The sequence below is a fragment of the Gymnodraco acuticeps genome, unplaced genomic scaffold (genome assembly GCF_902827175.1).
Source record: "Gymnodraco acuticeps unplaced genomic scaffold, fGymAcu1.1, whole genome shotgun sequence".
In the NCBI taxonomy this organism is placed as follows: Eukaryota; Metazoa; Chordata; class Actinopteri; order Perciformes; family Bathydraconidae; genus Gymnodraco; species Gymnodraco acuticeps.
The window spans coordinates 2,532,243-2,546,031 of record NW_022989843.1 but is presented as its reverse complement, the minus strand read 5'-3'; the positions used below and the strand labels follow the sequence as shown (position 1 = coordinate 2,546,031).

General features: G+C 39.4%; 2 protein-coding genes across 7 annotated transcripts in view; both read left to right on the top strand.

Annotated features, from left to right (window-relative positions):
- Window positions 1-511: 511 nt before the first annotated feature.
- si:dkeyp-117b11.1 (B-cell linker protein) lies at window positions 512-7,971 on the top strand. Of its 2 annotated transcripts, none has more exons than XM_034238419.1 (19): window positions 512-647; window positions 2,820-2,845; window positions 2,937-2,971; window positions 3,078-3,115; window positions 3,353-3,446; window positions 3,533-3,603; window positions 3,711-3,762; window positions 3,863-3,934; window positions 4,594-4,622; window positions 4,897-4,933; window positions 5,079-5,151; window positions 5,359-5,389; window positions 5,588-5,618; window positions 5,741-5,837; window positions 6,016-6,047; window positions 6,240-6,283; window positions 6,364-6,432; window positions 6,808-6,966; window positions 7,113-7,971. In XM_034238419.1, exons 1-19 carry the CDS (start codon window positions 645-647, stop codon window positions 7,227-7,229), a joined length of 1,110 nt encoding a protein of 369 aa, XP_034094310.1. In that variant the 5' UTR covers window positions 512-644; the 3' UTR covers window positions 7,230-7,971. The 2 variants fall into 2 exon arrangements, with proteins under 2 accessions (XP_034094310.1, XP_034094300.1); XM_034238409.1 differs by having other exon boundaries at window positions 5,588-5,624.
- A 2,118-nt stretch (window positions 7,972-10,089) lies between these two features.
- The window catches only part of cltcl1 (clathrin, heavy chain-like 1), a 29,003-nt gene continuing 25,303 nt past the window's right edge, over window positions 10,090-13,789 (top strand). For 2 of the 5 annotated variants that reach the window (XR_004571164.1, XM_034237308.1), the window contains exon 1: window positions 10,092-10,493. Coding sequence is in view for 4 of the 5 variants with exons in the window: in XM_034237308.1 (XP_034093199.1) it covers window positions 10,452-10,493 (42 nt within the window). In the remaining variant the exon portion in view is untranslated. Of the gene's footprint in view, window positions 10,494-13,789 lie in introns of all 5 variants that reach the window. The other 3 variants (XM_034237294.1, XM_034237287.1, XM_034237302.1) reach the window with 3 other exon arrangements.

Sequence of the window (13,789 nt, the reverse complement as noted above, 5' to 3'; positions counted from 1 at the left end):
TCAAAACTTTTTTTGTAAAAAATGATAGTGATGTTGCAATTGCCAAGATATGCTTATTGTTAAAACATAACCTTACCAGAGATACAAAAAACATGTTTCCCATTATAAAAAACTGTATCCAAAAGCAGCATAATATGAATCAGCAACATATCGAAAGATTAGAGAAACCTGGACATAACTCATTTTGGTTTTACTCTGTGGGTGCTATGTTCCCCACTTCCACTGTATTTGTTGTGTATTTTAACCTTGTATCAATGACAGTAGCTTACTTGCCAAGCGTAATAGCGTGTGTGTATCAGGAGTTAATAATTAATTTCCACTTTTTGTTTGCAGATAGAATACAAAGGAGATGTTATTTAGCAGTTGCAAAAAAAAACAGATATATAACTGAGTTTGTTATATGGCCATGACCAGTTTAGGGAAATGTGGAGCCATGTTGGAGCTGCGTGAGTCGGAAGCTTATTTAAAGGCAGAGCAACAGGTGAGGCAGCCTCACTCAGGAAATGCAAATTAGATGAGTTAGAGCTGCTCTTCACATTCTCTCTGTATCGTTCACTCTCAATCTTCCAACCATTTGCATCCAAGGGCCAAAACAGACATTTCCACATGACTTGAGCTGCAAGACTCAACCCCAAATCATTACAATGGTAAAGTACTGTTTTCTTTTTAGTCAAATGTTGGTTTACATCCTGATAACTTGGAGCAGAGTGATAAGGGAGTGGTCAGTGTTGTCGATGGCATAGTTTTAGTTTTAAAAAAAAATGAGTTCTCTGTAAACCTTTCATGAAGGAACTTATATTTCAGGTTGTTATCTCAGGGAATTATGAATAAGGTAAATGTTATAATGGCAGCATCACTGTTAAAAGTTTAGATTGTTTGGAAGTATGAAGGCAAACTTGAGTAAACACACATACAGGTATCGGCATTGTGCTTTTCTTTATAGATAAGAGTTCAAACAAGTTTGTTTAACGCTGTTTTATGTTTGTTCTTTGCTGAACACTAAATAAACACTAAATAAAATCAGTTTCTTGGTTGACTAAGTTGAATTTATTACATTTGTATTATCCATGGTTTAGTGTACATTTGATGACAACATTTAATCAGAATTAATACAGATGCAGATAAGGTTTGTCTTATTTACATCAGGTTTAAATCCAATCCATTCTTTTCTGAAAATCTTTTCAAATAGTGTCACTTCTACATATTTGCACTCATAATCCCAATCTTCATATCTGATTTTAATATTTGAACTTAATCATTAATTGAAATGTAATAACTTGAGTTGAGTTGAGCTGTTCTAGGAAAAATGTACTGACAGCAAAACAATAAGTCAGACTGGTGGTGATCTTTTTTAATCGATTCAATTATTGTAACTCGTGCAAATGTTGTCAAACTTCTCAGGCGTCCTTGTAGAGACTCCAGTGAGTCACAGACATGCTTTATTTAATTTCACATAAAGAATATGTCTGATAATGTTTGCTGATCTATATGTTTGGAACAGTAAATGGATATCATTGTAAATAATAGTGTCTAACTACAGCAGTGTTTAAGAAAACAACAATTGCCGATAAAACGCACTCAATCCGTTGTGGAAAAGGCAGAGAATCGTGGTGATCAAAGTATTTCCCCATTAAATATACTATGGACACACTATTTCTATCTGAACAGTAAAACATTTGAATAACGTTCAGTATGTCTTGTCCTAGTTTGCATCATAATTCACTTCATGGTTACAGGACTTTTCCTTTTTCCTCCTGGGACCCTGATATAACTTTTCACTGAAACTTTAGGGAGGCTCGTCAGAGAGAAGTAGCTGGACACAAAGCAGTCATTGTCACTGCAACTTGACCCATTTAAATGCAGATGTTTTTTGAATCAATGTACTGGGAGAGAAAAAGTCTGTAAATACAGTAGTTATCTTTGTCCTTTGTATCACCTCTCAGCTGCGCCTCATTTATCAATATTAGGAAGCTGTTATCTAACATTTTATGAACCAATGTGTAAGAAATAGAAACTCTGCAGTCGGTCACCTTCGCTCTGATCACCTGTAACCATCACTTCCTCTATAGCTGCTTGGCACTGTGGGAAAACAAAAGATATCCCTCTACTTCCTGATTTCACCTGACATGTTTATCTCCTCCTCCCCGTGCCAGCCTCAGCCACTAACCTGCAGATGAACTCTTCTGTGTTTTTACTGATAATGTTCATTATTCTCTGCTTCAAAACAGCCATTGTGATTAAACAGTAGCTTAAAGTCACAGAGATACAATCCTAAGGATGAAATTCACAAATAATAACTACATTACAGTTCATATACTAAAACTACATACTGTAAAACTAATGTAAAAACACCTTTAAATTTGCTTGTAATTGATTTATGTGATATTATTTTGAGAAACAACATGGTTTTGTTCCACTAAGTTGCGTTTAACCAGCACTTAAATTCTAAATTTTTTCTAAGGAGGCTTTACATAGATATTTAGAATATGCATACTGTCCATTACCACCTTTAAAATGTATAATAACCTAAGAAATTAATAATGTTATATGTATTTCACTAACCTAGCCTTGTTATAGGTACAATGGTGTGCACATAACAGAAATATTTTGGACTTGTACTACCTAGTATTCTGGTTGTTTTTACTGTACTAAATGATCTTGCTTACTAAATAAAGCTCTATTGTCCATGATGTGGATCTTCCCCAAAGAGCAGCGTCTGAGTCAGGATCATGAAGCTGATTTATAACTAAAGTCAATACTACCAGCCAGTAGTGAAGTTTATTTCTTTGGATACTCATCTGCGATTTCTCTATTTTCAGAGCTTCTTTGGAAAACTGAAGAACCGGTAAGTATTGTGGTCGTTTGTTAAAACTCAGTAGTGTTGCTGTTTATGAAATAAAATGACTGCAGCATCTCCTCTGTCCTCTCTCCCTCAGACACAGTGGACCTCCAGCTCCACCCAAAAGGGAAGGTGAGATTTGACCCCACCGACAAATAAAGGGGAATAGTTTGGGTTCCTTCTGTCTTTGTTTCCTCACCGTGGACTTTTTCTTTAAGTTTAATGTGTTTTTTCACAGATGACAGTGCAGGGTTCGGTTGGCCGCAGGATGAGTTTGTGAGTAGAAAGACATCAAGCTTCTGAATGTATGCTAATATGAAGGGGTGCTGCTTTATTTAACATGTTTCATCATTCTACAGTTATGACATTTATCTTAAGCACTGTTGCTTCTTTTTGTAGAGGGATACAGTCAAATGCTACAGTTTAATATAACTAAACTTCATACTTATATTCTCAGTATTATTGTGCGGATGAGTATTTGTGAAAAGGCACCACTATATTTTCTATTGGCAGGATGATGAAGATGGTGACACGTATGAAGTGCCTCCGTGTGAGCTTTCGCCTGCGAAGGTCCCACAGACACAAGTGGAGGAGAATGTTTATCTGGGTAAACACATTGACTCAATAAAGCAGATAGGGTTAGGGTCTCAACAAGAACAGAAAGGCATGTTTAAATGATGTTACTCTTTGCAGAGAGGACATCGCCTACTCCACCTCCCCCTCCTCCTACTCCACAGAGGAAGGCTGCTCCTCCACCCAGGCCAGTAAGAACACCTCAGTGTCCTGGAAGTCTGTTTCTTTGTGTCTCTGCATCCATCAAGTCTTAAATCCTCTGCATTTCTTTGAATTAAAATAATGCTCTGTCATCCAGAAACCTCAACAACGCACTGAGGATTTCTTCCATGATCCCAAAACCGAGAAACGTTAGTCTTTCATCTGTATTATTTTGCTGTTCACAAACATGCTGGTGCTTTATTCAATTCATAACCCACCTCTCTTCATTTCTCTAACCTATGTTTTCAGCACCGGAGGTAGACAGAAATGACAAGCCTGGAAGAAAGAATAAGGGGCCTCCTCCAGACCCCATTGACGAAGGTGCTATGATCACTTCTACACACACAAAGCCTTTCATATAAATTCTTTATCAGTCTTTAAATGTATGTTGACTGAGAGGAGGGTATATATCAATCAGGTGGTATGACAACCAAATAAATTATTTGTTTGTTATTAGTCTTGTGCTAGCTACAGAAACACTCAACCCACTCTATGAAAGACTTTGCATTTCCTCTATCTGTTCATCCATCTTTCCAAGGAAAATCTTTCTGCTGCACAATCAATGTTTAATGTTTCCAGCAGCAACCGGTTGTTTGTTTGTGATAAAAAATAATAAAAAAACTGGGTAAGAGGAGATTGAAGCTGTGACTGAAACAAAGAAGAGGGTGCGACCTGCTGTTGTATTGCTGAACTGCACTCTGAGACTAGGCCTTATTGGCAAACTGATCTGAAAGAAGAATGGAAAATGTTGCCAAAATCAGTATATCTACAAGATGGGGAACTTTGTGTCATCCCAATAGTGGATTATTTTTGCATCCTCTGGCTTTGCCTAATTGTGCAAAACTTAAGGTCAAAGGTCATGAGCAAACTGTGTGAGATGTTTTGCTTTTGACTTAAAAAGTGTTATATTTATAATGTAATTAGGTAATGACTGAATCGCAGAGGTAATAGATCTCCAATAATTTCTTTCTGCATTTCAGATGTGTATCTGGATCCAAATGAAGATCAGGTAATATACGATATTCATCAACCCTGTCTAAAACATTAATACATAAGGAGAAGGCAGCAAAAGGCCATGGTATCAGATATGTGTTGGTATAACGGGTAAGAATGGCCCTGACTGTTAACAGCCAGATATTGTCACAAGCCTGACTTCAGTTATCTGCATGAACTGTGTATGGTTTATCACTGGGCTTCAACAGGAATGATTACCCAACACATTACTCCATGTGTATAGAGGAATACACTGCTATGTTTTATGAATTTGTCATTCTGTGTTTCAGGACGACAATGAGGAGCTGTATTTAGAACCGACAGATGGTAGGTTGCACCACACTTCACAAGAACTTGCTCCGTACTTTGCATGTTCAGTTATTGGTCTGTGACTGATAATCAGACTGTATTTCTTCTCCAGATGATGAAAAGTCTAATACATATTATAAATTCCTTTCCTCCTGCTCCTCAGCTTGCTCCCCTCCCCCTCGTGAGCCGATGAGGATGCCTCCATCTCCCATGACAGCACCTTCTCCCATACCCATGTCAGTGCACTCAAAGCATCGTCTGATGATTTGTACCGACCAATGATACAATCTGTCTGCATGGCTTCATACTACCTGTCACACCAGACAGTAAAGCTGCTGTGTTTTACAGTAAAATGCAAATATAGCAGATAATGTTAGTGGCAACACACAGTAAATTCCTAGTACTAAACATGCCATGAAAATGAACATCCTCTCTATTTGCAGGTGGAAGCCACTGGTTCCCAGAGCTCATTCTGTGAGTGTCTATTCCTCTCAGTGCTTCGTTGTTATCATTTCCTTATGCTAAGCTCTGTCCCTATTTAAATAAAGAATGTCAAAATAGAGGCTGAATCGGAAATGTACGTTTTTATTCATACTGTTTTTCAATTTCCTACGTAGAAAATGAAACTCATCAGTATGACACAGCAGAAACTTTTTATTTCCCTTCTTTCAGAATCCATCCCTGCCGTCCTTAAATGACTCAAGTACGGGTACAGACAAACCATTGTATAATTGTGAAACACTAATCAGTACAAACTACATCCAAATAAATAGTTGTTATCATTATGACAGCGATGAACATATCTTGTCTCTATAACTCCTCCAGTTGAAGCAAGACGAGGCACATTTCCTACCAAACTCCCTTTACCCCCCACCAGTGTGAAGCCCCCTCTGCTAGCCCACCTGAAGGAACGCAAACTCAGGTAAGAGGTGACAACTACAAAGTCATTTCTAAGCCATAAGAAACACGAGTTGAACATTAAATGGCAATGATTTACATAGATTTCCAGCTTGTTTCTGCAGATGATCCCACCTGAAAGTGTACACATACATCATTATTCAATTCAATGTTTAACATGAGATTCATGGTCTTTATTCTAGCATTGCACCAATGCCAGACACTAAGCCTGTGGGTAAGCTACATTTTTGTTTATTAAATAGTGTTTTTTAAATCCTGAGAAATGACTGTGATCATTTGTGGTCTGCATATATATTTGAAGAATTCCAAATGTTGCATGGACTATACTTTACATCTATTTAAACATGTTTGGGAATATGGATTTACTAAACCTGCGAAAACACACAACATGTTGTCTGTCTTGAAGTCTCCTCTGGTGGCATGAGGGCGACCAAACAGTCTGGGAATGAGGTAAGTTATCTTTGCACGCAGAAAATCAAATACAAAATAGTGAGGAATGATTTACTATTGTTGACCATGTGATGTTACAGGACAAAGAATGGTTTGCTGTAGATTGCAACAGAAAGAAAGCCGAGGAGCTCTTACTGAGAGTCAACAAGGTAAAGTTGAATTTAATGTGGAGATAAAATGTGTTTTTTTCCATTTAGTGGTTTTAGGGAATAATGATTGGAGTTCATTCGTCATTTCAAACAAACTTTTTGTTCAGCTGAGCTAACACAAAGGCTTAAGGCAAGGGTGTTGCTCAGATATTGGGGAAATTTGCTGCGTGTTCATGTGCATGTTTTTGCTGACGCTCAATTAAAAGTGAGTCACACACCTTCAGGGCCTCTGTGAAGGTGAATTATTTCCCAATTCAACCACTTACTCTGGAAAATATGGACAATGTTTTTACATCACCCTGAATTCTTTATCCATCCTGCACTGTGATGTGTAAATCTTGCTTGGATTTCCCCTTCTCTTTGTCCTCATTGTAGGACGGTGCCTTTCTTATCCGACACAGCTCAGCTCAGAGCATCCGGCAGCCGTACACCCTCGCTGTGCTCTACCAGCAAAAGGTGTACAACGTTCCCATCCGCTCCATGGGGGAGACACAAGGGTATGCCCTTGGAAAAGAGGGCAAGAAGAATGAAGAGGTGATGGCAAATTCATATTTAAGAAAGGAGAGTGAGCTGTAGGAAGACACAGAGTGTAGAACGCAAAAAATAGAGCAGGGTTCTGGAAGAATGTTAATCTTTTCATTTATTACATCTCTCTGTTTATCTTGCTGTCCCTCTCTCAGATATTCAACTCCCTCGACGAGATGATTTCTCATCACAAGAATAACCAGCTTCTTCTGATCGACAGCAAGAGCCAGGCCAAGCAAACAACTTATTTAACCCATGCTGAACGCCCTTAAAACCACACTAGGAGCTTCTGTCAGGTTGTATTCAGGGTAACATAATGAACATTGTAGCTACTGTTTGAAAGTTTCTGTAGGTACACGGTGTGTCACATGTGTGTATTAAGTTTAACTCTATGAAATCAGTCAGCTAACGTATGGTTTCCTTTATATTGTTCACAGATAGGAATAGCTTGTAATGCACTGGAACCTTAGCAGATATCATATTTCACCAACCATTTCTCCAGAGAGTAGTCTCAGCTTCTGCATGATGTAAGAACAGCATAACCTTACAGTAAAGTGTCTGTTGGTTCGCAAAGTGATATTGTGTTGTCATAACTTTAGCAACAATTGAACATGGTTAACAGTTTTTTTGTGAAAAGGAACATATTTCACTATTTGTTTCCGCCTTAAGATAATGGTGTTAGTGTAATATTACTGTATATTTCAATCTCCTTTCTAGCATTACAGTATATTTCTGCTGTGTAACAGATGCCACACCACATCACATTGCCTTCCAGGTTGCAGCTTAACTCTTCACTTTGTGCCTCCTGCTCATTTCCATATGACAGTGGTCATGTGTGATGAACTGTTGAGATAAATGTGACCATTAATCAGACATTTTTATTACAGCAATAGAGAGTTGTTGTGAGTCTTTCCCCCAAGTTTAGTTTGATAGCTTTAAAATGGTTTGATATATTACAATTGTCTTTTAGGACGTGATATTGTAGATATTGTTCAATACAAAGACAAAATGAAACTTTGTTTTTGTTTCTTTCTTTTGCCATAGTTTCGCTGTTTTTACAGAACTGGACCATTGTCTTTATCTGATGATTGTGTTATGGGTGTGGCTCATGTACAGGATTAGATAGATAGATAGATAGATAGATGGATAGATAGAGAAATATATCACAAATAATACACTATATAAAATAACAGATTTAGTGTTTAATAAAAGGTTGATGTTTGATGAAGTCTTTTCAGTAAACTCAAACCTTCACTGCTGTCAATCTGCGTCACTGAAGGTCAGTGTGGTGAGCGCAGGGTTTGTGGGTTTAACTAAATATCAAGGAGCTGTGTGTGTGCGTGTGTGCATGTGTGTGTGTGTGTGTGTGCATGCGTGTGCGTGTGTGATGTGTGTGTGTTCTTCCTTCCAGTGGCACTGACCAGACATTGTTGGTAACACCTGTTTCCTGTCAGGGTGAAACCACCGTCTCTGTGGCCAGAACATAAATCCTGGGCCTGCCAGCAGACAACAGAGTCCTGTGTGCATGATTTGACTAAAAGAGTGTAAACAGCGACGTTATAAACATATTAGCGTTCAATCTTAAATATGTTTTAGAGTGATATCGGCTCATTAACTGGGAAAACTAAGTAAGGGAAAAATGATGGCTATAATGTGCCTGAAGTCATGATATTACTTACAGGAAGGGGCATATTATGTATTTTTGTTTTTAGAATTTACCATTTTATTAAACCAGAAAAACGTATACGTTTTTTTTTATCATATTAGCTGGTAGATTTGAATACAGGCTGAAAGGGTAGAGCGAGTTCGACATTTGGTTGTATTTACATAGGCCACTGTGTGTAAATGAGTACGAAATAACTTCCTGGAGCCAGGGTAATTTGACAGGTGGGTGTAAGCCATGTTGAAGCTCTGTTACAGGATTACTGCTGGGATGAAAAACAAATGTATCCTCAGGATTCCAAACCCAGACAAATGTGTGTGATTTGCAACATAATTTATGTAGCAGCTCACCATACATTTAGACTAAAATCTCTTTAAAGTAAGAAGGATCTTTTTTATTTGTTCACTCAGACTCAGTTCTCCACAAGCTTAGGTTTATTTTCATAATTTTTAGGCATTTTAGCCATTATGAGGTAGTGCAAGTAGAGGGGTGAAAGGAAATGAATGGGGAAAAAGAGACGGGATGGCATGCAGTAAAAGATCCCTGAAAGGACATTTCAATTATAGCGAGCATGCTAAAGCCACCGGGTAGCCCCGAGTTAGAACATTTATTAAAAAAAAATAGAATTATAACTGTAATCATTTTACTGCTTTATTAGATTTAAAAAAGATACTGGGAATATGTAATGTATATGGCACAGTGATTTAATCCTGCTGTGCCATATACTAAACGTTTTGTATAGGGCAGAAAGTTTGACATTTAATAACTAAGGAAGTTAAAACTGTAGTGTTGGTCAGATCCTGTCCACATCATGTGTGTAATACTGACTCACATTAGTGGTCTAAAGGCCTTTGTGGATTTTAAAAGGAAGTATTTTTCAGACCAACCGCAAACAGCTGACAGGTCTAAATGATAAGATTAGTTTAAAACACTAAATTATTTTCTGTTTTGCATTTCCTATATGCAAAATCCTCTTATCCTCTTACACTTCACCCTCATTTGCTCTTGTGGGTATTGTCCACAGTATAATAACTGTTACATGTCTAATATGTGTAATGTGTAATTGTAAAGCGCTTTGAGGGCCTTGAAAAGCGCTCTACTAAAAATGTAATGAATTATTGTTATTATTATTATGCATTCAACATTTTGTAAGAACATAAGTTTGTCAAAATATCTTGATGCATCTGAAGGGCATTAGGTGATGTTTAAAACCACATAGCATTTTTATAACTGTGCACAACCTGATGATGATAGTGACTGTATACGTCAAAAAGATGCAGTTTCAGCTCTTTGGGGAAAAAAAGCATCCTTAAAAAGTATAATTTTAAAGAAATCATGCAAAGGTGGGGCGTTTTGTCACGAGCCCTGATTTCGAAGTTGGTGGGCAGGAAGGGGGAAGGGGCTGCGGCGGAGGGGTACACACTGCACATCCGACCGCCTGCATTGACAGCTTAGAGAAAATAAAGGAATTTACGACACAGGGAACTCACGAGAGCTCATCAATTACAATGAGTCAGCGTGGATTTTTTTAGCACGCCCCTCGATCCTTCTACAATTCTCTTGGATCACACACTAGTTGAAGAGGACTAGTTTTCTTGGCGGAGGTGCGGAGTTTTTGATTCAGGACTGCTGTATGGGGGCTACTGAATGGGAGCAGTCACTGGATTCGTGTGATACCAACGCAATACACCAGACTACCTACCACTGCCCATCGGATTTGACTTTTTGGGACGTTTAGGGCACAAACAGAACAAGATCACCTCTATTTCTCCGGTTGTCCCCTTCCCCTTTCCTTTCTCACGGATTGTTCTGAAAGAGAAATCCTGCAGTCATGGCTCAAATACTGCCGATACGATTTCAGGAACATCTGCAGGTAAGCAGACACAGAAAAGCCCTACAAATACATTTTTGCTCGTTTGTTTTAGCGCAACTCCTTTTATCCGTGTAGGTCCGCGCACACACGGCACATGTCGCATTTATATATAATCTGAAATAGTGCTGCAGGGTGGTGCTCAATATAGCTACAGGCCTAGTTTTCTCGATGACTTGTACAAATTGACCAGTGAGATCTCATAGCCTACAGCTCCACTGCGGACCGGTGTGTGTGTGGATACGCCGCAGTTTTCTCCTCCAAGTGGAAAAACGCCGCTGTCATTTTCGGTCAGCGTCGATGCTAACTGCGGTGTCCTTACATTTCATGCTGCAGTCAACTGAGCTCAGCTGTTGGAGATAACATTGTAAGTGAGACCTGAATGGCACTTGCACTCCAGCTTTGTGGCTACCATGTTGTCATTCCCTGCAGCAACATTTTCCTACTTTTTAACCTTTAATAACACCGGCAGGGCGTCTCTTCAAATGCTGTGCATAACTGACACCATTTTATATTTGTTAGGTAATTATAAGGTGTATTTACACAGGGTCCTTTTTGGAAGTGTGTAAAGAAAGGTAAGAGTGCATTGAAGCATTTAGTTTGCTCTAAACCAGTTAATGTTATAATGTTCACAAAACATCAACACATTATTGGAGCAATGTCTTGATATTGCAATAATCCAAACCCACATGGGATCTAGTTTCATATGACAGCATCAATACAATAGTGATTTGATGTAACCATCTGCTCTTCTTGGTGGTATTTTCATGCCAGAGGCCCATCTGTGCATCTTTAAAATGACCAGCATCAAAATGCTAGTAGGAAAGGTTCTTTAGTCTTTGGTTGGAAGTCTGTTGGGGAAGAGAAACACACAAAATGCCCGTTTTACTATATGTGACAAAAAAACTAAACAAACAACCAGTTATTTGGTAATCTGTGGAAGAAATGTTCCTACTATGGCCCCTTTCTGTCTCTGGTTTGCACTTTATTAATCATTGTCCCATAGCAGCCCCAGTGCTTGGTGCCTTGCAGTCAAAAGAGAAAGTTTGTGACGCACCCCTCCACCTCCCCTTGTCTGTAGCCTGTTGTTATGGTAACAGTAGGCAGTGAAATGGCCTTTCACTAGAAAAAAAAAGAGGCACAGAGCCCCCACCCCCCTCTCTGCTCCCTTCCTCTGGCCAGTAGCCCCACTTTCGTCAGCCAAAGAGCCTTTATCCTCCAAAAAACTGTGCTGGCCAAGAGAGCTTGCAGCTAACCAAGCTCCTCTCCTCACTGACAGGCCTGGTGCTCGCTGATGGAGGGCAGTGCACAGCCTGGCAATGTCAGGGTTATTATTTCAGATTGCTCTCAACAGCACATACCTTTCCCTTAAACATCTCCTAAGAAACCCTCGCCTTGAGACTGATAAGCAGCAGACCTCTACCGTGAAATCCCAGCTCTGCTCCTCTGTGAATCTAGGTGGCTCCAGCCGAGTGAAAAATGCTTGGAATTTGCAAAACCAGGACTTTGGGCCTCAAGATGTTTAGCCTTTTCCTTTTTTTCTCCTTGGATTGGTATTTACAGCTCTGTGTCTGCAGTTAGAGACGGGAGTCAGGGGTGTAACGTGGGCCCATCTTCATGATGAGGTACCAGCCTTCAGAGCTAGAGGTTGCATTAGAGCAGTGGTTCTCAAATTTTTTCTGTCAGGCCCCCCCTTTGGAGAAAAAAAAAAAGTCGGGCCCCCCCAACACAAATAGTCAGGCTCAGTGGCGGCGCCAGAGATTTATTTTGGGGGTGCTGTGGGGTAGCTTGACGTTTCATAGAGGGTGCTCAAACATTTAGAGTTTCCCATTAATGTACCGGGCGCTACCGTGGAATTTTCTACTGCAACAATCCCCACGCATATACACAGTGTACCCGCGACTGTTACAATGAAGGCTCAATAATCAGCTCACGGCATATAGGTGCAAGCAGGGGTCAAGTGCTATTTTTATAGGTGGTGTGTGGACCTCACATAGGGGGGTCCGGGGGCAAGCTCCCCCGGGAAGATTTATTTCTAAATATTGAAGTTAAATGCATCAATCTGGTGCACTTTGAGAGCAACATGAAGAGATCTATGGATACATCTCTCAACACCCATATGAAACAGAACTGTAAACAGATTTACTTTTTCTTTATGGATATTTTACAAATCACCCTTTTAAACTTTATTCATTTTTTACTGTCATTTAGTATTTTATAGCTGTTTTTCATTTATTCTCTTATTTTTTTATAACTATAATGATCATATAAATGTGTGCCTCGGAAATAATTGTTTACATTAATGGTGACCAAAACGTTTGAGACCTACTGAGATAACACTGAGAGTCCTTTAGCTCACTCAGTCTCTCAGTCTGACAGGAGAGCACTCTCCTCCACTTTGTTGTTGAAAAAACTCCTTATATCTGTTAGCGTAGCTCGCTAGCACCAGAAGCTAACAACAACGATCTGCGGTACCGGTGCGCTCTCTCTCTCTCTCTCTCTCTCTCTCTCTTTTCCTCCTGGTCTCTCGCGCCCCCCCTGGCACGCCCCCCACTTTGAGAACCACTGCATTAGAGAAAGAGCAAATCAAATGCTCCTAATATCTTCATTATTCCACTCCAACCTGTTCTTTAATACTGCTGTTTTTGTTAAATCTGGACGTGAAAATGGTGTAGTGAGTTATGAAAGTGCTAAAGTGAGTCATTTGTAGCTTATGTGGCTCTGCAGCCTACATACTGTAGCAGCTTGTGTAAGTGCAAAAATGTCCTGCAGCTCATTGTCCTATCTAGTCGAGTTAGGAGAGTCCAACCTGCTTCTCTGCGGTTGTTTACAACATCATGGTGTGTGATGCTGTTTCTGTGCTTATGAAATGATGCCATCACGTCAACAGATGTGACAGGCATATGAGGTAAGCAAGCCCTACTTAAGCCCGGCAAATCACATCAGGATAGGATGCAGCATGACAGTGTAACGGGACACATCTGTGACTGCAACCGTGGCTGGTGGGGATGAGCGTCTGTGTTCAGTCACCAAAACTGAATCATGAATGCGTTAAAAGAGCAGTCATTCACACATACAATAAGTACATTGTGTTCTTATGTACTGTCATACAAGTCACACACATGAAAGCTGCATTAACTGCACTGTAACTGATTTTTATTTTCCATAACAATTCAGTTGCAGATTATATTCTAGATTTGATTAACTGTTTTGTCTATAAGTGTCAGAAAATACTGAAAGCTGTCTATTAATTACTCACAGCCTGATGTAAAATCTAACCAAGGCTGAATGCTGCATTT